Source organism: Dermochelys coriacea, chromosome 10 (assembly GCF_009764565.3).
Source record: "Dermochelys coriacea isolate rDerCor1 chromosome 10, rDerCor1.pri.v4, whole genome shotgun sequence".
Classification (NCBI taxonomy): Eukaryota; Metazoa; Chordata; order Testudines; family Dermochelyidae; genus Dermochelys; species Dermochelys coriacea.
The window spans coordinates 8,339,474-8,363,759 of record NC_050077.1 but is presented as its reverse complement, the minus strand read 5'-3'; the positions used below and the strand labels follow the sequence as shown (position 1 = coordinate 8,363,759).

General features: G+C 40.2%; 1 protein-coding gene across 8 annotated transcripts in view; it reads left to right on the top strand.

Moving 5' to 3' along the window:
• Positions 1-24,286, top strand: part of USP22 (ubiquitin specific peptidase 22) — a 188,671-nt gene that overhangs the window by 91,254 nt on the left and 73,131 nt on the right. For 5 of the 8 annotated variants that reach the window (XR_006274714.1, XM_038418521.2, XM_038418520.2 and 2 more), the window contains 3 exons: positions 17,712-17,825; positions 18,361-18,405; positions 23,400-23,501. Coding sequence is in view for 7 of the 8 variants with exons in the window: in XM_038418521.2 (XP_038274449.1) it covers positions 17,712-17,825; positions 18,361-18,405; positions 23,400-23,501 (261 nt within the window). In the remaining variant the exon portion in view is untranslated. Of the gene's footprint in view, positions 1-14,630; positions 14,709-17,711; positions 17,826-18,360; positions 18,406-23,399; positions 23,502-24,286 lie in introns of all 8 variants that reach the window. The other 3 variants (XM_043493716.1, XM_043493715.1, XM_043493717.1) reach the window with 2 other exon arrangements.

Genomic DNA, 24,286 nt, shown 5'->3' with positions numbered 1-24,286 from the left:
GGGCTGGTTGTCCTCCCAAATAAATTCAGGGAGACTTCAGTTCTGTACAACACCTATGCCCTTTATTCTTTAAGTGTTTTCCTACCACCAGCGTCCAACTATATACAATCCTTACAGGTTTCTCGCCTACTGCAGGCTGCATCGGTAACCAGCTAGAGTTTCCACTTCCCTCCCTGACTGACTGACTGACCTCTCTCTGGCTGCCTCCCTCCTTCTGACTCCTTCCCAGCCTTTGTAGCTCCTGCCTATCAGGCTGGCAGGTGTTGCCATTCGCCAGCACACGAGTTTGACAGCCCTAAAATTAGTACAAGCTTTTCAGCCAGCCCCAATCTATCCCCCTGGATTGGAACTGATTAGGTGTGTTTGCAGCACACACACAGCCACATAAGGTGAGAAGCTGATACTAGCCCCAGGCTGCATTGTCCGTCTCCCTCACCCCCTCCCCCCGCAACCAGTTGCACCAGGTGCGCACTCAGCTGCCCCTCCCAGCATCATCCAACACCTGTTCCCAGCCACCTGAATAGCTCCCCTGCCTTAGGTGGAGGTCTTTTTCCCTATAAGAACCACAGCTTGCCCACCCATCTTCCTCAGCCACAGCTGCCATGTTTTGTGCCTTCTATAGCCTACCATTGCCATTGTGGCCAGGTTGTGTTGACCATAAGCTTAAATGTGTGGTTATATAAAATATGCGAACAGCTCATTAAATAACTTGCATAAAATGTCACAGTGGAGTTATTAGGTCCTTTTTTAAATTTTTTTTTAAAAAAAAAGCAAGAATATTTTAAAATGAAAAGTGTTAGGCAGCCTAAATATAGCGATGTTATGGGGGTTGCTACAGGCTCCCCCTAGAATACACCGTGAATGTAGCGTGTATGTATATATTATGAACATACAAAAAATTACATTTTAAATTAGGTCAGAAGAGCTATCAGTCAGGAGCTAACTCTTCTGGAATATAATAAATTATTTAAAGCCTTACAAGAGACCACGGTGCCTCAAAATAACTCACATTTTAAAGCATCTTTCAGAGTCAGCCTTACTTACAATCGGTACTAGTATATTCTTACTGCCCTGTGAATGAAAGCCTTTCCCCCGATTTTTTAGCCCCCTCTCAAAATGCCAACCCAGTAACTTGGATTCATGTATAGTGGTGTGATAATTTAAGTTGGCATCAGAAGTTCAGATGAGGAACAAATTAGTTTTTGTTTTGTTTTGTGTTTTGTAAATGTTTATATAGCAACAAGTATATGTAATCTTACAAATTAATTAGGGCTGGCAAGCGATTAATCATGCTGTTAACCAACAACAGAATACCATTTATTTTAAATATTTTTGGATGTATATTACATTTTCAAATGTATTCATTTCAGTTACAACAGAATACAAAGTGTACAGTGCTCACTTTATATTTATTTTCTATTACAAATATTTATAATATAAAGTGAGCAGTGTGCACTTTGTATTCTGTGTTGTAACTGAAATCAATATTTAAAATGTAGACAAACATCCAAAAATATTTAATAAATTTCAGTTAGTATTTTATTGTTATAAGTGCGATTAATCGCAATTAATTTTTTTGAGTTTGACAGCCCTAAAATTAATACAAGTACCAAAAATACAAATTAGTTGAAACATCACTTTGAAATGACATTCTCAGGGAGAAAAGAGTGACAAAAATGAACTTACCACATTTATTTGAGGCATTATGCAGTGATGAAGGGCAACAGGGGTGGGCCTTGGGAGGGGCAAAAGGGGATGAAGTCTTGGTGGTCCAGTTACCAACATTTAGAAAGGGGGCAACCCGAGTAGCTACTTTTATGATTATATGTGTGCACAAATACCTCGATTTCCACACCCATTCATGGTAATTGCAAGCAGAACATGGGTATGTGTTCGGCTTATGTAATGGTGCAATCAACTCATTGAAAATCAGGCCTTAATGTACTTCCTTGCCAGGCAATGGAGTATATTATTGGGCTTGGTTTCAAAAGTCTTTACATCTTTTGTAGCTTATTCCTTTAGTCCAGAATAAAATATTTGTCGAGCCTGTTTGAAGTCTTCTAGAACAGTAACCGTTCTTACAAATAATCCTTTGAAGCAGCTTAGCTTTTATGGCATTAAATTCATTGTCCAAAATATGGTGTCACTTAACCAGTGACGCATAGCCACAGTTTTGAACTATTCTTTCTTTCACAAGGCGATCTAAGAAGTTGCACTCTTCTTTTCTCTCTGAGAAAATGTCATTTCAAACTGGTGTTTTATTAGACTATGGGATCAAAGTCTTTGCAGTTGAGGGAAGAAAATTTTGTTTTGCTGCTGTCTGTCAGCTGGCCAGTGGCCATTGCTGTGCCCTTTTTAAAAAAAAAAAAAAAAAAAAAGGGGGGGGGTGGAGGGAGAGAAGAGTTCATGCTGCTGAATTGGAAATTAAAGGGCCAAGTTAAGCAGATGACTGATATTTTTTTCCCCAAAAAAATTATATTACTGTCATGTTCATCCTATTTGAAATGCATGCGCCTATCAGAAATGAACTGAAATAAGCATCTTTTTCCCAAGCAATACTCAACCCCAATCTAAGTATCCAAAACCCAAACTGGCCATTTAACATTAAACCTTTTATTTGTAATTAAAGTGACAAGATCTGTCCAGAGAAGCGCTTGTGTCCCCCAGATCAAGAAGCACTAGGAGGCCTGTCTATGTGATAATTACAAGAGTTCAGAGCCACTCTGGTGCAGACAGGCCCTTAACTGTATTCCATACTCAGAGATATTCAAAGTTTAACCTGATTGTAGAACGTAGTTAAGGTCCAGTTTATGGCACGCATTGGTGAATTGTGGCCCTAGTTATGAAATCATCTCAGCATATACTTAAATGATTGATTTCAATGGGTGCTTAAGTGTTTTCTTGATTCTTAACCTAGATCTCTGGACTGCTGTAGTGTAGACAGGCTCATAATAGCTATTAGACCCAAAAGTGCCTAAAAACACAGAGGAAGATAATACATAAAAGTACTTAAAATAGAAATAAGCTGTTTGAGCTTTTATTAAAAAATTGAGATGAAGAAAGTAAGGGGTACCCTAGGTCTCCCCTCACACCCCAAAGCAACAAATATCAGAATTTAGGATGCCCGTGCATCTCTTCTCCCTTGTGGTGAATTAGAATATATTCATAATTGTATACTGTTGTTTCCACAGGAACTGCTACCTCATTCAATTCCTAGGTTGAATGATGTATACTGAATTAGATAGTTGTTGGTATATTGTTGGCAATTACTCTGTGGTAAATTGAAGTAGCTCTGTTGAAACTAATAGACTGACCCTGATATTTACAGGGTCATAACTGAGCAGATTTGGGACCTCTGCACAGGTTGGATGGTGACCAGTGCATGGGACAATCCTAGAATGTGGAAGATAAAAACTCAGTTGAATTCAGCCACTTCATTCACTGTGCATAGGCTTGAAAGGATTAGATTTTTTTAATTGGTAAGCATCGATTTCACCGTACACATGCAAACAGACAAAGTCATCAGTAGTCACTGAGATTTACAGGTAGGCAAAACATTTTAGAAATGCTACTTGAGAACTTGAGATTGATTGATTGACTTTTAATATTTAATTAATATATTTGTTTGACACCTGATATTGACAATTTGGGTTTTAGTGGTTATGAAGAGTTTAATGGATGGGAGGTGGTTGTTGAAGTTGTGGTGGAAATCTGTGAGGAAGTTTAGATTGTCTGTCCAATGGATGAAAATGTAATTGATGTACCTCAGGTATATAATTGGTTTTGTGATGCATATGTGCAGAAACTCTTCTTCAAGATGGCCCATGAAGAGATTGGCAGATTGGGACCCATCTTAATACCTTTGGCTGTTTTCATTGTTTGGACAAGGTGTTTGTTGTTTAATATAAAGTTTTTATGGGCAAGGATGGAATGGATGAGTTTGTCAGTGTGTTGGGTGTTAATATCTGAGTGTTGTCCATTCTTTTGTAAGTAGTTTGAGGCAGGCTGCAATGCTGTCATTGTGAGGCATGTTGGTATATAGGGAGGTGCAAGGATAGTGTTCTGAGGGAGGTAGTTAATGTTGAGGAGTTTCTGGAGAAGCTGGTTGTGGTCCTGGAGGAAGCTGACCCTTTGTGTGATGAGTAATTTGAGGATGGTTTAAATGAGTCCCAATATTCCTTCAGTAAGACTGCCATGGCCAGACGCAATGGGTCTGACTGAGTTCTTTTATTTGTGTATCTTGGCAGGCATGTAGAAGTTCCATGGGATAGGTTCTTCGGGGATGAGGTTGTAGAGTTTTTCTTGGAGATATTTGGAGAAGGATTTGATGATATCCTTAAATTCCTGGGTAAATTGTGGTGTTGGGAGTCTTCTGAGTTCTTTGTAGTAGGTGGTGTTGGAGAGTTGTCAATTGGTCTCATTAATGTAGTCGTCATGGCTGAAGACTATGATGGCACCTCCTTTATCCACTGGTTTGGTCACCATTTGGTGGTTCGATTTCAGGGACTGTATAATTGTTCTCTAGGTGGTGGAGAGATTGTGTTGGATGTGATGTGTGTTAAGGATTTCGTAGTCCGTTTCCCCCCCCCCCTTTGAGGCAGAGTCAGCAGAAGAATTTTTTTAGTTCTTCACATGTTAGTATGGTATCGGGTTCTGTGGTGGGGTGGAAGTTCATTCCCTTGAAGAATACAGATAATTCTGCTCTGGTTAGGGGTAGTCTTAATAAATTGATGATGTTGGGGTGTCATGTGGTGGGTCTTGGTCCTCTGGTTTCTCTTGGAGGTGGGTTCACTTTTTGTTTTTGTGTTGGATGGCTGTCATCAGGGTTTTTTTTTATAGTTTATTTTGGGTTTCTTGCAAGATTTCCAAGTAAGTTTCCTGTTAATTTTTTTTTCCAGTGTGGGAAATGAATGATTTCTTGTTTGAGATGGTCCCTTCTGAAGTATGTGAGGTGCAGTAAGTGGTTCCTCAATTTTTCTGAAGTCCTTCTGCAGAGCTGTTGAGCAGAATATTTCAAGTTTTTTTTATATATATATATATATATATATATATATATATATATATATATATATATATATATATATATATGTATGTAGTGGCCAGAGAGCTATAGATGGTGAAACTTCTGGGGCGGATGTTTTGTTTCTTGCATGTACTGAGAAAGTAGATGTTGCTGTTAAGTTTTGCTTCCTTTTTCTTTGTATTGTGGAGTTTCCATTTCAGATGATAAAATTTGCATACAACAATGGAAAATATCAGTGTTGTTCTCAGGATATTAGAGAGACAAGGAGGTGAGGTAGTGTATTTTATTGGATCAACTTCTGTTGGTAAGAGAAACTTGTGGAAAGAGCAGGTTAGTGGCAAAGCTGGGAACAGAACCCAGGTCTCCTGATTCTTATCAGTGCCTTGTCCACTAGACCACTTTAGAGCTTACACAGAGCTCTTCAGGTGTGGGAAAGGTACTCTGTGTGTCACAACTAAATATGAGATGGGACAGATTGTTAAGCATTAGTAGTTAACACATTTCAAGAGACCATTTAAGGTGAAGTGGCCCATTAGCACAGGGGTGGGCAAATTTTTTGGCTTGAGGGCCTCATCGGGTTTCTGAAATTGTATGGAGGGCTGGTTAGGGGAGGCTTTGCCTCCCCAAATAGTCAGGCATGGCACAGCCCCCCCCAGGACTCCTGCCCCATCCAACCCCCACTCTGTCCCCTGATCACCCCTTGCCCCTAACTGCGCCCCGCTGCCCCATCCAACCCCTCCTCTCCTTCCTGACGGCCCCCCGGGACCCTGCCACATCCAACCACCCTATTCCCCGCCCTCTGACTTCCCTGCCCCCTGACCATCAGTCCTGAACTCTCCTGCCCTCTATCCCAGTGGTCTCCAAACTTGGGTGTGCAAGATGATCCCAAGGGGTGCGCAGCATCAGGAGCACCGCCGGATGGCACTCCACTATTTTTTTTTCTTCGGCAGCAGCTCTGCACGTCCATGGCTGGTGTTCCCCTCCGGCGGCAGGTCTTCCAGTCTTCACCCTGGGGGTGCGTGAGCCAAAAAGTTTGGAGGCCGCTGCTCTATCCAACCCCTGCCCCCTTAGCACTAGTGGCTGGCAGCACGGCTGCACCATGACAGGCAGCCGCACCGCTCAGCACAGAGCACCAGGTCAGGCCAGGCTCTGCACCTGTGCTGCCACAGGAGCTTGCAGCCCCGCTGCCCAGAGCCTTGCACCAGCAGCGCAGGGAGCTGAGCCTGTGAGGGAGGCGGAACAGTAGGGGATTGGCTGGGGGCTAACCTCCCGGGCCAGGAGCTCAGGGGCCGAGCAGGATGGTCCCACGGGCCAGATGTGGCCAGCGGGCCATAGTTTGCCCACCTCTGCGTTAGCACCTCATCAAGTGAACTAAATGCCCCCAGTAACTATGTGGGTGAAATGAGACAATCACTAGGCTCTTGGGTGAATTCATGCAGAAAAATGATAAAAGACAAAAACACCAGTGGGTGAACACTTTTCATAAAGCGATCAAGCTATAATTTTACCTCTCAGTCCTCCTCGTCCTCAAAGGAAACCTGCACAACTTAAACCCTGATCCCCAGTTTCCTCGCCACCCCCATTTCACCTTGAATGGTCCCTTGAAATGTGTTATCTACTTAAGCTAAACAATCGGTTCCATTTTGTATTGTTGAAATGTTGAAAGACACAGAAAAGATCTAGTGGTCCTGACAGAAGAATGGGATCTCCAATTGTCATTCAGTGGCTTCCTCCTTTTAAAAATGCAATTTGTTTTAGGTCTTATCAAGCATAGAATTGATGTCAATAAGCTAGGTTTTAAAAGCAAGTTTTACAGAACTAATAGATAAAATTTAATGAGAAAAATGTGGATTGCCACCATTACCTGAAGGCCCAGAATAACTGGCAGCCCGAGCTTTATTAAATGTTCTTGTGTGTTTAAACCAAGTCAAACTTTTGCATCCCCCTTAAACAGCAGGTATTGTGTCACTTTTGTATGTCATCAGTGTTATCTCATATTTAAGATAAAGGCCAGCTGATCTGAATATTGGTTCTAGGTTCTCCTCTATATAGTTTATTTCTGATTTTTTTTAATGATTTTGGATCAACATGCATTTTTAACAAGCTTAGTTTAGTTATGTTTATTTTGACATTTTCAGTGGTAGAAAAATGGTAGATATATAAACGGTGGAGTCCTGGCTCTAAAAAAGAATTAAAAAGAAATTGGGAGGAAGGGCAGTGAACTGCTGTACCAGTCAGTTAACTGAGAAATCTGGCAGATGGTCATCAGTCACTGAATGTTAACACTCTGGATGTATGCAGTGTTGTTGTAGCCTTGTCGGTCCTAGGATTAGAGAGAAGGTGGGTGAGGAAATATCTGTTATTGGACAAACTTCTGTTGGTGAGAGAGAGAAGCTTTCGAGCCTATACAAAGCTCTTAAACTGAAAGCCGCAAGCAAACTTTTGTTTCTCATCTTTCCCGGGAATTTCCAAACAATCTAGGATTATATTAAGTCTGTACCCATCAGTGTTCAATATGTGGACGGTGGGTGAACCCCCACTTTGGGGAGGCTAGCCCACCAGCCCCACCCCTTCTGCCCACCCAGAACAGGAGAAGCTGTGAGATGCTCCCACATGACCAGAGGAGCCCTGGCTTGCCCACCCTGGGCCAGCGCCCCCTCCCCTCCCCACAGCGCCAGGCTGAGCTGCTTCCCCCCTGCCCCCCCAATGAAAGGGCAGCCCCAATGCTTGGCTGAGTCAAGCCGCTCCCCTCCTCCTCCCCCCCACCCCCCAGAGCACCAAGCCGAGCCACTCCCCCTGCCTGAGCGCTGGGCCAAGCCGGCAGCCCCAGTGCCTGGCCAAGCCATTTTACTCACCTGCCAGAGGCCCGTGCCCACTGCTTGCTCACAATGTCCTCCTCAGTCTCCCACACTTGAGGAGCTAAGTGGTTTGAGCATTGGCCTGCTAAACCCAGGGTTGTGAGTTCAATCCTTGGGGGGGCCATTTAGGATCTGGGGCAAAAATTGGGGATTGGTCCTGCTTTGAGCAGGGGGTTGGACTAGATGACCTCCTGAGGTCCCTTCCAACCCTGGTATTCTATGAGTAGAAGTGACACTGCAAGCAGCGGGGACGTGGGGGGGGGGGTGGAGTGCAGGTAGGCACTGGGCAGGTAGTGACAGGAGCAAGTGATGGGGGTGAGGGGGCCTTTGGGAAGGGGCTGGGCCACTGCGGCCCAGGTGTCCCTCGGGGGCTGCTTAAGCCTTCCCTGGCCTATTATACCCGCCAGCCATGGTTCAATCCCTGGTACAGCAGTGTGAAGTCTTGAGTTGTTTTTATAGGCTGTAGGTCCAGTGACAGACAGTTTTTTGGCAATGGCTGAAAAACATTGTTCCCCAAGCTTCTATCTCAAATGATGTAGCAAAACTGTTGTCCTGCTTGTGTGGAGAGGAACAGCTGTGTAGCAGTTGTAAAGTTTCATATACTGTTTACATTATTGTGTAGATGTAGACCTAGGGGGAGCCTCAGTGTGCTGTAATGGATTTTGCTCCCACCATCTAATTCCACAATCCTTTATATAGTCAGATTGACTAGAGGAAGGTGAGTTTTTCTGTAGAGAGAGAGAAGCAGGTTTTTAATATGTCTTTTTTTTTTTTTTTTTTTTTTTTTATAGGTTGTGGTAATGCTTTCAGAACTTGAGGGACAATGCTTGTTTGAAATGAAGATTGCACAATAATGGCAATGTAGCACTGACATACTCATAAGTGAACGGTTGCTATAGCAATGGGGTGTGTGTTTGTGTGGGAGTTTGAGCATTTCAAAAACACATAAAAGCTTTAAAAATGTTTGGTGGGTTTGTTTTTTTGTTTTTGTTTTTGTTTTTTTTTTTTTTTTTTTTTGGAAGATGCTGGAGGCGTTTTTATTGTAACTCCTGTTGCTTTTTACCTTGCAGCTTCATTGTAAATCAAAGCAACCTTAATTAGATATATATTTTAAACCCTGTTAACAGAATTTGAAGAATGGATGATATTGTAATTTTAGTATTGTCAATTTAATCACTCTGGTAATAGCCTGGGGGCAGTATTGAGCTTTCAAGTAGGTTGTTAACCCACAAATGATGTTAGAAATTTGCGGCCCCCTATCCCTGTGGGTGGTGTGAGAAACCTTGCTTCTCACCTCTCTATGCCAACAGGACACCCGCCATATCCTAACACTTAGACTGGGGCGGGGGCGTGGAAGAGAAGGCCGTCAAAAGTTTTACTTACCTTTTGACTATCGTGAAGCAGATTTCTGATTCAGTTGATATATCAGGTGGATCTGTCTACAAGCTTAGATTCCTTTTATGACTTACTGTGCTAAAGGTCTGAGGTTCACTTAGTCAACCTGAGAATTCTTAGTAATAATCCAAAGTGTTTCCGAGCCTCTCAGCAGTGGGTAGGGAAGCAGGAAAAAGGCCAGTATGTGCCTATCATTGTGCTAATACACCAAATCCTCAAAATGCGGGGTAAAGTTTGGAATGTCCTTCCCAATGGATATCAGAGCATTGTTGTTCAGGAGGCTGGTTAAGGATAATACCTTTGGTGAGTTTTGGGGCATGTTATTAGACTAAAGTGACTGCATATTTTGTAAAAAGGTTACCATAATTAAGGCTACGATTTAGTCACAGTTATTTTTAGTAAAAGTCACAGACAGGCCACAGGCAATAATCAAAAAGTCACGGACAATGACCTGTCCATGACTTCTACTAAAAATACCCCTAACTAAATCTTAGGTGCTGGGGGGAGGGTGCTCCTCTGGTGGTTGCTACTGCTCCTGGGAGTGGGAGGCAGCCCGGAGCCCTGCCCCAACTGCTGCTCCTGGGTGGGGATGCCCTGGGGCCCCGCCAGCAACACTCCGGGTAGGGGCAGCCCATGGTCCCACTGCCACCACTCTGGGCCGGGGGGCAGCCTGGGGCTCCACCACCACTGCTGCTCCTCCAGGCGGGGGCGACCTAAGGTGACACTGCTGCTCCTGGACCATGCTCCAGTGTAGCACCCACGACCAGTTGCCTCGGGCTGCCAGAGCAGCGGTCGGTGCAGCTGGCCCCAGGGCCGCCCCAGCACCTCAAGCGGCCCTGGGGTCAGCCGCTGCAGCTGCAGAAGTCAGAGGTCACAGAAAGTCATGGAATCTGTGACCTCCGTGAAAGACTCACAGCATTAACCATAATTAACCTTTTTGTCTTTCCTGTCTGTAACAATACTGAGGGCTCTCGATAGAAGGAGAAGGCATTGATTTACTGTTGGTGGTGGTGTTTTGGTTCTCTCACAAGTTTATCAATGTTGTATGGGAACTCAGACCACAGAAACATGAACAGGAGAGTACATTTTGGCTTTTGTTCTTACATTAGATGTGGAGGGAGCTACGTTTTTGTATTTCATAGTTAGAACTAACCAAGACCCGTATAAAGTTGATAGCTGCTTGACTTAATTCATAAAGGGGAGATTTTGCAAAGGAGAGATCCATGGCTCATGCTCACATTAAAGTTTTGATAACTTCTTCTAGCAAGATGGACCTGTTATATATGCAATGACTTGCAAAGGAAAATAAGTTCTTTAAGGCATGTTATGGGCTCAAATTATTTTTCTGAGGGAAAGTTTTATTATTTATTTACATTAGTGTCCACTTTGTGCTAGGTAGTTTCCAAACTTTTAAGAAGGACATCAAGCTCACAATGTTAGCTTTCTTTTCCATGCAGGCAGAGTTACGTGGTTATATCAGACAAGCATGTCCCCATATTTTTATGCTATATTAGTGATGCCTATCCTTTTAATGTAGTATTTTAAACACCAGAGGGAAATAGAATGCAGATAATGGTGTTTTGAACAGGGATGTTGGAGGAGTAGGTTTTTTCAATGCTACCTTTAATTATATTTGTTCCTCTTGGGTCTGAAAGGCACATGCCATACAAATGGATCTGAAGCGTCCAAGAAAAATGAATATAGTTAATCCATAGAACGAGTGAGGTCTGTGATGCAATAAAATATGATACGATATTTTGGCAATGCCTACAGTGACTCAAAAAGTTTAGGGAAAAATTATGAAAATTTTCCTGGTTTAAAAGTGAAATATTTTATAGATTTGTAACACATGTGATTTGGGGTTGAAAACCACTATTGAAGCCTGTTTAGGGTGGTAGGTTTCTTTGTTTATTTGTGGGGGATTTTTTGCTTGCAAGGTAAGTTTGATTATTATGGAGTTACTCATCAAAAAACCCTCTCAGATGTGTATCTACCAAACTGAGTATGTATCAAACACATTTTTGAGGCTATGGAAAGCATAGTGGGAGGAGAAAAGCATATAATTGGGGACAGAGAAATGAAAATTTACTGACACCACACCTCTCTGTTGTGCTTGATCCCTCACTGAGCTCTCTTCATTAAAGGCCAGAGTAACATGTTTTTACCTGATATGCAAATATTCGTAATTAGTTTGCAAATCACACTTTTTTAATATTCATTTTTTTTCTCTCCTGTGTTCAATTATTTTACTGTCTGCTTAAAAACAAATAATTTTCCAAGAGGCGTTCCCTGACATAGACCTGAATATTATCTTGCTGTGTGTATTATGCAGTACATGAATATAAATAATATTTTGCAACAAAAATTGAATGGTCACTGTTGATTTGCAGGAATACATACTAAAACTGGAATGATAAAGATTTACACAGCCCTCTGGTGAAAAGATAATACACTTCTCTGTGAAGTGGTCCATGTTGAGTTGTACAGAGCCAGTTTTGTTAAGTTTCTGTCAAGTATCGTGTGACCTGAATGCATGGAAAAACTGAGCAGAATGAGATCCACTGACTCTGAAGTGGTCACCTTTGCTTTTTTACATATTGCAACCTAACTCCCACAGTCTCTCTATTTCTCCTCTTAAGCGTTGTCATGGGGACATCAGCAGATTCATTTGGCAAAACAAAAAACTCATCCCTAAATGTAACGCTTTTGTTAGCCCAAAGGAGAAAATGGGGGAGGCAGTGTGGGTCTCCATAAATTTAATACTTAGGGTTGCTAGTCCTCCAGGATCGTCCTGGAGTCTCCAGGAATTAAAGATTAATATTTAATTAAAGGTTATGTCATGTGATAAAACCTCCAGGAATACGTGCAAGCAAAGTGGCAACCCTACTGACCTCTGAGCTGCTTTCCTTCAGAATCTCCAGAACTTGGGGGACAAACAGGAATGTTCCAGGGGGTGGGGAGAAAGCATCACCAAGCCCGGTTTTGCCCCCAGCCCCGCTCTGCCCTCGATCCCTCTCCGCCCCCAGGCCAGCTTCTCTTCTAACCCCAGTTCTTCCCCCAGCTCCACTGTCAGCCCAAACTCCAAGCCTTCACTGTACAGTAATGCGGGGCGGGGGACAGATTCCATTGCTGGTAAGAGGGGATGCAACATGAAAAGTTTGGGCACCACTTCTCTAAACTATTATAAGTTGTGTACATAAAGGTGTGCTAGGAGATCAAGTTGAGGATCTTGTCAAATGTAGTGGTATCAAGTGGTGCCTTTTGTTCTAAGGGGGAAAATGTTAGTATGGAAAATATAAAAAATATTATGTTGGAAAGTTCCTCCTTTTCTATATATAAAAATTCTGCACTTTGCCTGCACTATTCTGAGTAAAACTGAATTTAAGTGTGTAGCTATTCCTTTTGAGACTCATCTACTAGCACTATCAAAGACTTTGTTTTGCATACTTACTATTCGTTTGGTTTTTTTTTAGTTGTATTCTACAAAAATACCCAGTGTATGTGTCCCATAAATAGTTATTACATCCACCAAATCTGATAAAATAACCATATGGAGGGAGGAAAGCATATTCCTTTATAGGATTTACAATATATTACTCTTTTCTGTTTCCGTGCAATCAGCTCCATATATTTTCTGCCCTGACTGTTGGAAGAGCTGTGGCCAGTTCAAATGTTCACATATAGTGAAGTAAAAGATGAACAAAAACTGTATACAATATAAACACAAAAAGGCACTAATCGATAGTTTGCTTTATTTTTGAAACAAAATATGTATTGATTTTATTTGAAAATTAAGTGGCAGCCAAAGAACAAATTATCTGATATCTAAGAAGAAACAAGTTTTAAAGTGTTTTATGTTTTTGATTATTCAGATCATGTTGTTGTAATGATCAGGGTTCAGAAACAGTTGGTATGTGCTCATACATTATCCCAACACCTTTCTGACCCTGCTGATGTCACCCCACCCTTGTCAGTTCCAGCTGGTCACTGGGCAAAACTTCAACACTGCAGCTGTCTGAGACTGTGCACAAGTTCTTGCTCAGGTCAACTGCTTTCATGCTCTTACTAGCATCTGCCAGTAGAGGGAGCACCACCAGAGCCACTTACAAGGATGGGTGGTTATTATGAGGAAGCTGCAGTATTAGGAGCTGCTACAGGCGTTCTTTTTCTGCTTTAGCGGAGGGCTGGTTGCAGTAGCAATAGTAGTAGTAGTAAGTGGTGGTACTGGAGGACTGGAATGTGTTTAGGAAAGGAAGGAAAGGATCGCTTGGTGCCTGCCTGCAAATGGCTTGAAAGCATCCGAGCATTACCTGAAGCCAGGTAACAGATAACCAGGAGGAGAAGCAGTCCAGAAAGAGTAGAGTGCACTCTAGCAAGGAACCTGAGGCACTGATGCAACCAGCTAGGTTTCAGACTGAAATAAGACATTCTATCTAGGTGCTTTAGTTGTGGGTGGAGCTGTGGTGGTAGACAGAGCTTTTGAGAGTAAAACCACTTATTTTTTCTAGTCTGGCCCCTGATGATGATTTGATGCAACAAAAAACAATTTTTTGTTCATTTTAAAAAAAAAACTTTAATACACACTTTTTACAAATGCTTGAAAGAAGTACTAAAAAGTAACCTAAAATACTGTGCTGTTGTTGTGCATATATAAATTCAGCTAATGCTAATTAATGAGTTGTGTGCTTTAAAGGAATAGACTTTTCAGCTGCAAAGAATGTGAAATCATTGCAGTTAAAACAGCATTAATCTCTAGTTTTTGGTTATGTATATAAAAGTAGTCTGACCTCATTGGGAACTGTAATGGAGACATTTATATCACAATGCCTTTGATGTGTACACTGGCAGCTGAAGAAATGTGTAGCAAGAGAATTCACATGGTTTAACAGTGGAGGCTATAAAGTATTCCTTCCAATGGAAATAGCTTTTTTTACTTCCATAGGGATAGGGTAGGCAGATACTTGCTATAATTCTTTTTACTCATTAATTTAAGTTGAAAGCCTCTAGCTCATTTTGAACTTTAAATTATTTGCAGATTAAAACTTTTTATGGAAGATAAAGTCCATTATTTTTAATAGTAATATTATAACTTGCTGTCCTTCCATTCTGTTGTAATGAAGTGTGTATGTTTGAGCTGTTTTCTTGGTACTTGAGATAATTTACCCCAAATCTACCATAATCTTGTTAATGATATAAAGTTGGAGTATATACAGCAGACTTTGTACTGTGCACATAGGGGTGCTGAAGGAGAACTTGTCTTTAAGAGCTCTTAATCAAGCATTGAAATGATTATGAAATTCTTCCAGCCAGGTGGTTCTGTTGTCCTCTGTTTTTTTTTTTTTTTTATTCCATAGACTTTCTTCTCACTCTGCTCTGAATGAGGAGTGACTCCTCTGTAAGGATGTCTCCTGCAAGATTCCCTACTGGCTTTGGTACTTTGGCACCCAGCTGTGTAGAATCAGATTGTTGACAAATGTATAACTGCAAACAAACTCTCTGTGCACTACATGATTATTGGCTCTAATGATAGTCTAATGAATGTATAGTAAAAGCTGTGTTATCCAGCACTTTACCAACCATAAAGCTCTAGAAACCGACATTTCTGATATCTCCCATTACAAATCTTCAATAGGGTTGCCAGATGTCCGGTTTTCCACCAGAATGCCCAGTCAAAAAGAGACTCTGGCAGCTCCGGTCAGCACTGCTGACCAGGCCATTAAAAGTCTGGTTGGTATGGGACCAGCAGGCTCTGTACTTGGCTCCACATGGCTTCCTGGAGGCAGCAACATGTCCCTGCTGCTCCTAGGCGGAGGAATGGCCAAGGGGGCTCTGTGCGCTAACCTGGCCTTCCCCGAGCACTGGCTCTGCAGCTCCCATTGGCCTGGAACCATGGCCAATGGGAGCTGTGGGGGTGGCACCTGTGGTCAGAGGCAGAGCACAGAGCCACCTGGCCATGCCTCCACCTAGAAGCAGTAGGGACATGTTGCCACTTGCAAGGAGCCGCCCAAGGTGAGAGTTGCCCAGATCCAGCTCCCTTAGCCTCCTCTTGCACCCCAGTCTCCTGCCCTGAGCCCCTTCCCACATCCAGACTCCCTCCCAGAGCCCACACCCCGCATCTCCTCCTGTACCCCAGCCTTGAGCTACCTCCCGCACCCAAACTCCATCCCTGCATTGGTAAGTATAACTCTTAGTTAACTGGAATTTTTGACTAACCAGCACCCCCCATTCCCCCAACATGTCAGATAACAAAGCTTTTCCTGTAGTTAGTGTTTATAGGGTGCTTAATAGATCTGAAGGGTCCTGTAGCCTTATTGTGCCCTGAATAATTGTAAAACTTTACCTGATTTTGGCCTCAGAACCAATACTGTAGGATTAAAGTAAATTATCTTCATTGCTAACTGAAAGAGGATGGCTAATAGCATACATTGTTCAAAATTGTTTGTTTATTGCTGAAGAAAATGAACAATAGATAACACTGGTAAAGTACAACCCTAGTGTATGCTGATATTGTACAATTCATACCACTACTTCTGCAGTTTAATTTTGATCTTCTAACATTTCTTACTATTTCGTTCCTGGGTTAGACCTCAGGTTAGACTCTCAGCCACTTTAATGATATTCTCATAAAGTCGTTATTATTAATTTGTTTTCTGATAGTGTTTGAATGCCCCAAATCAGGATCAGGACTCCATTGTACTAGGCACATACACAACATAACAGTCCTTCCCCAAATTGTTTACAATGTTAACAGAAAAGATAGACAAGCGTGGGGAAAAGATGTAGCATATAAGCAGAGTGATGGCTGGTAAACGCCATGTCACAATTACTTTTTTTAAGTTTCCCTTTTTAAACGTATATATAGTGAGTTACACTGTGATCGGGGGACAGGATGAATTAATAAAGCTTAGGAATGAAAAAAGGAAGACTCATATGGGGAGGGGAGGGAGGGAAGTTTAAAGGGGAATATGACAAGCATAAAGAGTGAAGTTGCAGCAGAGAGACACTGAGGAAAGGGTTGAGGTGGTTTGAAGAAAATGTCCTGCAATGATCAAGGAAGAAAACATGTCTAGAATTTTAAAAAAAGTGGGAAGGGGGAGGGTGAGGAGGATGGAGAATTGGTCAGGAAGTTCCAAAAGTTCTGGTAATGATGCTGTTTCAAGTTCTAGGTGAGCTAATGGAGCCTCTTAGCTTCAAGAGGCTGACTCCACCCAGTTTATCTCCCAAACTGGACTGGCTGGGGCAGGGCAGAGAACTAACTGTATGAACCCTGGTGCACTGGGCATGGGGGGGACCCCAAAAGGAGATCCCCGCTTTGTCTGGGGGCAGTGAGCAGCACAACCCCAGTTGCATTTTGTTTTTAAAATCTGCTATAGAATCAGTCAAAACTATTCCTATTAATCCTCTTAATTTGATAATGGTTTCCATTGTAGAAAAATAATTTTAATTTTGTCACCTTAAGATGGGAATAAAGGAAATCAGAAAAATGGAGGAACCAGCATCTTAGGGGAAACGGTGGTGATCTCAGTTGTCCTAAGGGTGCAAGTCATGCTCTGTTGCTGTTCAGAGCTAGCAAATTCATCATAGGACAGAACCCATTTGAATTTTGTCACTTCCCTAAGTACACTATGGTTTGATCTATTTTGAATGGCTGAGAATCAACAGCTTGCTATGATTAAAATTATTAAATTTATTTCTATCTCATCCAGTGTATTAATAAAATGTCTTTTGCCTGGTCACCTGATACTTTCTTTTATTACGGCTCTTTAAGTTATTTAGTGGCCTGCCACTATTTGACTGAAAGAGGACTTTTGCAACGTTGGTCATAATTAACTTTTTCTCTCAATTTTAATTGGGAAAAACTAATGTTTGCAGTAAATAACTTTGCAGAAGATCATTGGCCTGAACAAATGTACTTGAAATTTTTAATATATTTCAATGTTTAGTGCCTGATCTGTTTGAATTTTCATTCAGGTTTTAAATATACACTTTGAAGTTATTTAATGAATTTGAACAAAAACACCTGCGTTTTCTGTTTTAGAAATAGAAAAAGTAAATTCACCCCAGCATATCAACTCTTCAGATTGTGGTATAAAACTATCTATCTGCATGCCTAGTAATCAGTTGCTTTAATTTGGTTACTTGAATCTTGCATTGTAATTATGTATTGCAGAATACAAGGCAAACTTGAGCCAGCTAACACTTTTTACCATTGGTGGCTTCTTCCTTTGGCTTTAACAGTTAGATAATTTGTACTGTAACTGAAAAATCCCCAACAGCTTTTCCAATTTCTAAGTGTACAGACATTTTTGTGAAGAACATTGGTACATGGAAGATAGGCTTCCAGGTCTGGCATTCTTTATTCTAGATTTGAACTCTCACTTTCTCTCTCTCTCTCTCTCTCTCTCTTTTTTTTTTTTTTCCTTTCTGTTTTGCAGCCATAGACCTTTTGTATGGGGGTATATACTGCTTTATGTGTCAAGATTACATATACGACAAAGACATGGAACAAATTGCCAAAGAGGAACAACGGAAGGCTTGGAAATTACAAGGTTTGGTTTTCCTGCCTGAATTTCTTGTATTTGTTTTTAATCATACCTGTCCCTCCCATTTGTCAATGGCAAAAACCAGTAAGGGGAAGAGAGAGATCTTTAGGGACAGTAGTGCAGATTGTGGGAGAGACAGATTTATAGATATTGCTGTCCAGGAGTTAGACTGTTAGTTTAATATATGCACCACGCTAAATTATAACAAAATTTTATTTTTTTAATTGCAACGTAATATAAAATCCTCTATCATGATCATGGACAACTTACCTAATGTCATCAGAGTGAGATCTATATCAGGGAGAAAATGTAACAATCTACCTCTTAGACTATCTTAGGTATCTCAGGCAAGAAATCTGTTCCCCTCACATGAAATGCCACCTTTGTGATTTTTTTTATAGAATGTGCCAGTTTATATATACACACACCCATCTTCTGATTGTACACACACAATATATGTGTAAAGATATTTACACACAAATGTATGTACACACATTTGTTTTGTTATTCAGTTTGCTTTCCCTAATTTTTTCTTTTTTAGCCTTCACCCCAACAGTGGTTTCTCACTACCAGTGTACAATGACAGGTAAGAGGCGTGGGCTGGCGACGCACTTCACTAACAAGCGTCCCTTTGCTGATTATCCTGCCATGTTAGACATGAATCATGGTTAAGAATGCCAGTTTTATAATGCAGATTGTTTTCCTCTTACTTTGGTTATGTTCCAGGGATCCAGTAATAATAATGTACTTAATTTCGCATATCCTTTCCTTGATTGAGCTACTCCAAAGCAAATATTTTCCTTTTTCGGAGGGGAGAGGACGTAGAGATTCTCTTAACCAATAATGCAGATTGTTTTCCTCTTACTTTGGTTATGTTCCAGGGATCCAGTAATAATGTACCTAATTTCGCATATCCTTTCCTTGATTGAGCTACTCCAAAGCAAATATTTTCCTTTTTCGGAGGGGAGAGGACGTAGAGATTCTCTTAACCAATCTCAGTAGTGTTTAAAGGATCTTTCATGGAAGCTTAACATCTTCCATTTTCAGTGGTTCCTAGAAATGTTTATTCTTAAGGTGGAGAAGCCTATATTTGAAGGCAGACCATTTATACCCAGTTGTACACTCCTCTTAATGAATCTGACATTCCTTTCCAGTGTGATAGACCTAACGAGGGGCTGATATGCAAATAAACTATTCCCACCCTGAACTTAAGATATTTTTTAAGAGTAGCAGCTGTAGGTATATTAAGCAGACCTTAACTGGAACATTCTTGGTGTATCATGAAACAATAGCTGCATATTGACTTACTGCTAAAAAAAACCCAAATTCTCCTCTTTGCCCCTTATTTTGAAGCAGTTCAGTCAGAGGAAGGGTAGTAGAGGATCTTAGAACAAAATAAAATCATGACATGAAATGCTTTCCTGCAAAGTATTTTGTTGAAATTATCTGGGAAAGTATTTTTAAACCTTGCATTTGATCTGTGCTTCTCTATCTTTAAAATTTGCTGTCTTGAGCCCAAGAGTTAATCAATTACAAGAGCAAAACAGTTGCTCAGGACACAATAGGAATTTTATGGACTTTTTCTCTCCTTCATTTTAATGAGTAAATTCAAAGAGCATTTTCTTAATTTCAGTGTCCCCAGGAACAGTACCTCTGTACTTTCTGAATCAAGACACACCAGTGTGCCTTCCAACAGATGTTAGTATTTTTAGAATAGTTCCAAAAGAGTTATGTACCACATTTTCAGATGCAGGAGTCCAAAACAGTAATAAACTGTTAAGATAGAAAATGTAGCTACTTCTGTTCCTGAATTTAAAGTACTGGAATATGCAGTATTATAGATATTTTCTTTAAAGCTGTGGCATAGGATTCTCCATTTAAAATGTTTCATTTTGTAACTTTCCTTTGTGATGCAATTTACTTATCAGACATTTTGTTGAGGAATGTTGAAAAGACATGTGCATACTGGAGGGACGGCAGAGAGTTGTCTTCTCAGTCACAAGAACCCCTGTACAGTGGTTCATGTCATTTAAAAGACAGCAGAGTTATAAATAATCTCCAAATAGGATGCTAGAGTTAACAGTACTGCTCAGAAACTGTTTGAATGTCTCCATCCTCCACTGCACACTTCAAATGGTGAGATGGGCTTAAAAATGCAGAAGTTTAAGAATAGTAAATTCAGGTTTATAATTTGCCTTCTGGTTTTTGTGCATTTAGCGTTCACATTTTCAATCTTTTCTCCACAGTCATGAGAGCTAGAAGCTTTTTTTTTTTAAAGACAGCTGAGATTCTAATGTAATAACATGACTCCAGGAAAATAGACTTTAAGAAAAACCCCGAATATCACAAGACTCGTGATTAAAACGTTTAGAGTTGGAAACGCTGGAATAATATCAGAACACATTGAAGACAGGACGTTCTGGGTAGCCAGACATAGTTCAAGATTAAATCCTCAATTCTTAGATGCAACTAGAAGCAACAAAACAGTGTTAATGTTGTAATTCTCCCATGTTTCTCAAGTATTGAATATTTGCATATTTAATGGTGAGGAGAAGAAAATGTATTTGGGTATTCTGTGTGTCTCACTTCCTAACTAATGTTCAAAATCTGGATTTACTTCAGAATACCAAAATCATTAATCTGTATTAATGAGTGCCTGCAAAATAAGTTTTGTTGTTTTTTTTATTTTATTTTAAAAACTAGAACCCAATAAAGCCTCTGAAAACTCTAAATACCTGGATATAAATACCTAAATACCTGGCCACTCATTAAAATACCTAAATAAACTTTAAAATGATTTCTGAATGGAGATCTCATATGCCAAGCTGCAATTGTAAATAGCTATTTTACAACACCATTTTGAAAACAGTGAGTTTTCTCTCCAGTAGTAACACTGCTTTCCCTTAACCATAAGTGGTAATTTGTACATGTCTTGAGATTTTCAGTCTATTTAAGATTGTTCATGTTGCAGATTTTAGTGCACTCTTGTGTATTTTCATACCCCTGCCCTGTCATTCCTGGGAAAATGTGAACCACTGCCAAAGAGTGGGATCAATCTTTCCATATGTTTTGGGGGGCACACTCAATTTTCTCCTTACATTTTATAAAAAGAATCAGTGTAAAGGGAATAGGAAGCCTTTGAATCTGCTTCCTTCAGCTCCCTATCTCCGCTTTAAACTCTATTGCAGAACAAAACTTGTGACCTTTCTAGTGAGAGGTTTACTATAAAAGAGATGTCACACCTGTTTTGCTCTTGATGTTTGTCCTGGCATTTAACTTTGTGTGTGTGGTGGTTTTTTTTTTAATTACTACTTAAACAAGACTTAATTGCTTCACTCAGAATCTGCAAAGCTGTCAGATCTTTTATTTACCTTGACTACTTTTAAAATTACTTGAGGACTCAGATTTGCTGTTAAGCACTTGGATCTCAAACCTACAAACACTCAGGCAACATGCTTAACTTAATGCATATAAATAGTTCCATTGACTTGTGTGGGACAATTCACACGCATAAAGTTAAGCCACCTTTGTGTGCAGGATTGGGGCTTTAGTGTTAATATTTTCACTCTTATCCAGTAAACCAGTATTTGTACATATTGGATGTGTTTGTTGAACAGTCCCATTAACCAAAGTCCTGTACAATACCTATTGACAATCTATACTAAATTGGTCATTTTTAAATTGTAGCATAATTGAATTTTAGATTTACCAGGCTTGCAACTGGCCAGTCCAATAGCTGGTAGTACTAAAATGTTGGAAATAATATAAAATTCTGACAGTTTGCTTGCAAAACCATGTTATAAATTAATACAGAAATATTGTTAATCTGAAAAGATTTGCTGAAGCTGTCTATTGAAAAGCTTGTTGCAAGCCAATGTTCTCTCATATGTGGACTCTCCATATGTGTGTGTCTGTAATGCTGCTTCATTCAGCATTTGCCTGTGCATACTGTATAGTGTATTCAAAGCATTGCAGTTGTTTAATCTCCTCAATCTGTTACACGGTAATTAGTTTCCCTTTCTATTTTCCTTGTATTTTTCGTTAATGCTGAACCTTGAGAAAATGGAAGGGGTGTTTGTTAGTTCTTGTGCTCTTTCATTAAAAATTGTTGAGTCAAATAAAGTAAAGAGATATATGGATCTACGTAGATTTGAAGTTTGTTGTCCTCATGAATCCAAGAATGCGACCTCAGTCATTTGCAGGATCCTTGAGGGTCAAGAGTAACTATGACTCAAACATTTTGGATGGGTAACTTCTGACAGGCAGAGCTATTTCTGAAAATGAAGATCAAAGAGCTATTAAAAATGAAACATGTACTATGCAGAATATGTAAGCCTCCAGCTATATTTTCTACTCATCTTCTTTTCATGTGTATGATTTATAATTTATTTTCTCTAGCACAGTACTGTTTCATCGATATGCATTCTGCACAGAATAAGATGAACTCTAATTGACTTTAATCCTCAATTTTAGAATAGATTGCCTGTCTTTTTTTTTTTTTTTTTTTTTTAAATGCCAAAATGCTTTTGTGACTTACTATAACTGGCCTTGCATAGCAATTTCTCTTTGCTGCATAGAATGCTGCAGCAGTCTTTAGCTGGTCAGCTCTTGGATCTTTTATTGTTGCTGTAGTTTTCATATTTCATATTATACTGTAGACACCTTTGTGCCCACATCTAATCTGTTCTGCTGATTACTGGCTCTCCTGACTCCCCCCACCCTCCAGTCCCCCAAACTAAATAAATGTTTTTGAAACATAGCATTGGGGGCTTTTATTTTAAGGAAATAATTAATATGACAAATTTCAACTATAGTTCTTGAGAAAATAAAGTTTTTCTCTGGGTAGTGGGGAGTTAAATTAAAAACTCCCATTACATCTAGCTATATTTCTGGGGAATGTTTGACTATTCTACCTTCATTCTACTAGAGTCTCTATTTTCTATTACCCAATGCTACAATGGCATAGTGAGAGTTATAGCAGCATACCCCCAATACGTGATGAGGGAATACACTATTAAATATTTTCCAAATCCTCTAAAACCTGCTTTGCATCTATTAAGAGTAAGGCTGTAGCTGTCCGGTATGTTGGATCTATTTTGGCTTATTTACCATATTTGTCATTTCACTGAAGAGATGTGGGTACAATTGTCTAAATTGCCCTGTATCTCAGCCAATATCTGCTTAGCCCCAAGACATGTGGTTGTGCTGGCAATATGACCCCTTTTGAGCCCAAAGAAAATCATGGACACTTGAAACAATAAATACTGGATTGGCCTTCATGCTGGGATCCTTTTTAATTGGAGGTTTTTTTCATCCATTGGTGGAAAGACTGTTACTTGGAAACAGATAGGAATTCTATACAAGTAACTGCTTTTGTGTACTTTTAGCCCATGTTTATGGGAACATATTGTCAAGGTCAATTGCTGCCTTTCTGAACAGTAATAAAAAGCAAGCTGGCTATGGTAGTTTTTTGTATACTGAATCCAACTTAATGGACAGTGCATCACAACTGTTTCTTGAAAGTATCCTTTCAGCTGTTCTAGCTAACATCACCCTGAAACTTTCTTTTCATCTGCTCAGGCATTGGAGAGAAGTATTCAACATGGGAGCCAACCAAACGAGAGTTAGAATTGCTACGACACAACCCAAAGCGAAGAAAAATAACCACAAATTGTACCATAGGTAAGTCAAGGAAAACAGTTTTTCAGATGTCTTCACCAATGGCTCTTTCAAAGCCTTGTGATGTTTTTCTTACTTTTCAAGGTTTAAATGCATGTGCTTGGGTTGTTTCTTACAATTGTTTTTCTTTTTAAATGTGTCATGTCATCTTAATGACCATTGTGTATTGAATTCCGTCCTCTCTTCTCTATAGAAGGATGTGTGCTGTGTCATTTCAGATACTGAAGATAGTAATTTCCAAAGGAGACCTTCAAAGTAGGAGACTCTTAAGCCCTATGTATACTAGGAAATTCTATGGGGAAAAAATCCCCACTGATGGTACCACCAGTTCAGCTGAAGTTTTAATTGACATGGTAAAAACACTGGGAGCTGCAAGAACTAATCTACACAAGAGCTCCCATTAGTGCTTCCACCAAGGCAGATGCACCAGTGGAAATTCTCTTGTTCAAACATAGTCCAAATTATATCATCCTTTCACTTGAGAGCTTTGGTTATTTACCAAATGGGAGCTTCAGTCTTTTTACCAGATGGGAGCTTTGACTTTTTCCTTCTACTTTAGAGGGTGCAGAGGAGAGGAACAAAAATGATAAAAAGTTTAGAAACTCTGACTATGAAGGAAGGTTTTTTTTAAAAAAAAAATGGATATGTTTAGTCTTGAGAAAAGAAGATTGAAGGCAGACCTAATACGTCTTTAATATAGTTTTCTATAGTGTTATAAAGAGGACCGTAAACAATTGTTCTCCGTGTCCACTGAAGGTAGGACAAGAAGTAATTGGCTTAGTCAGCAG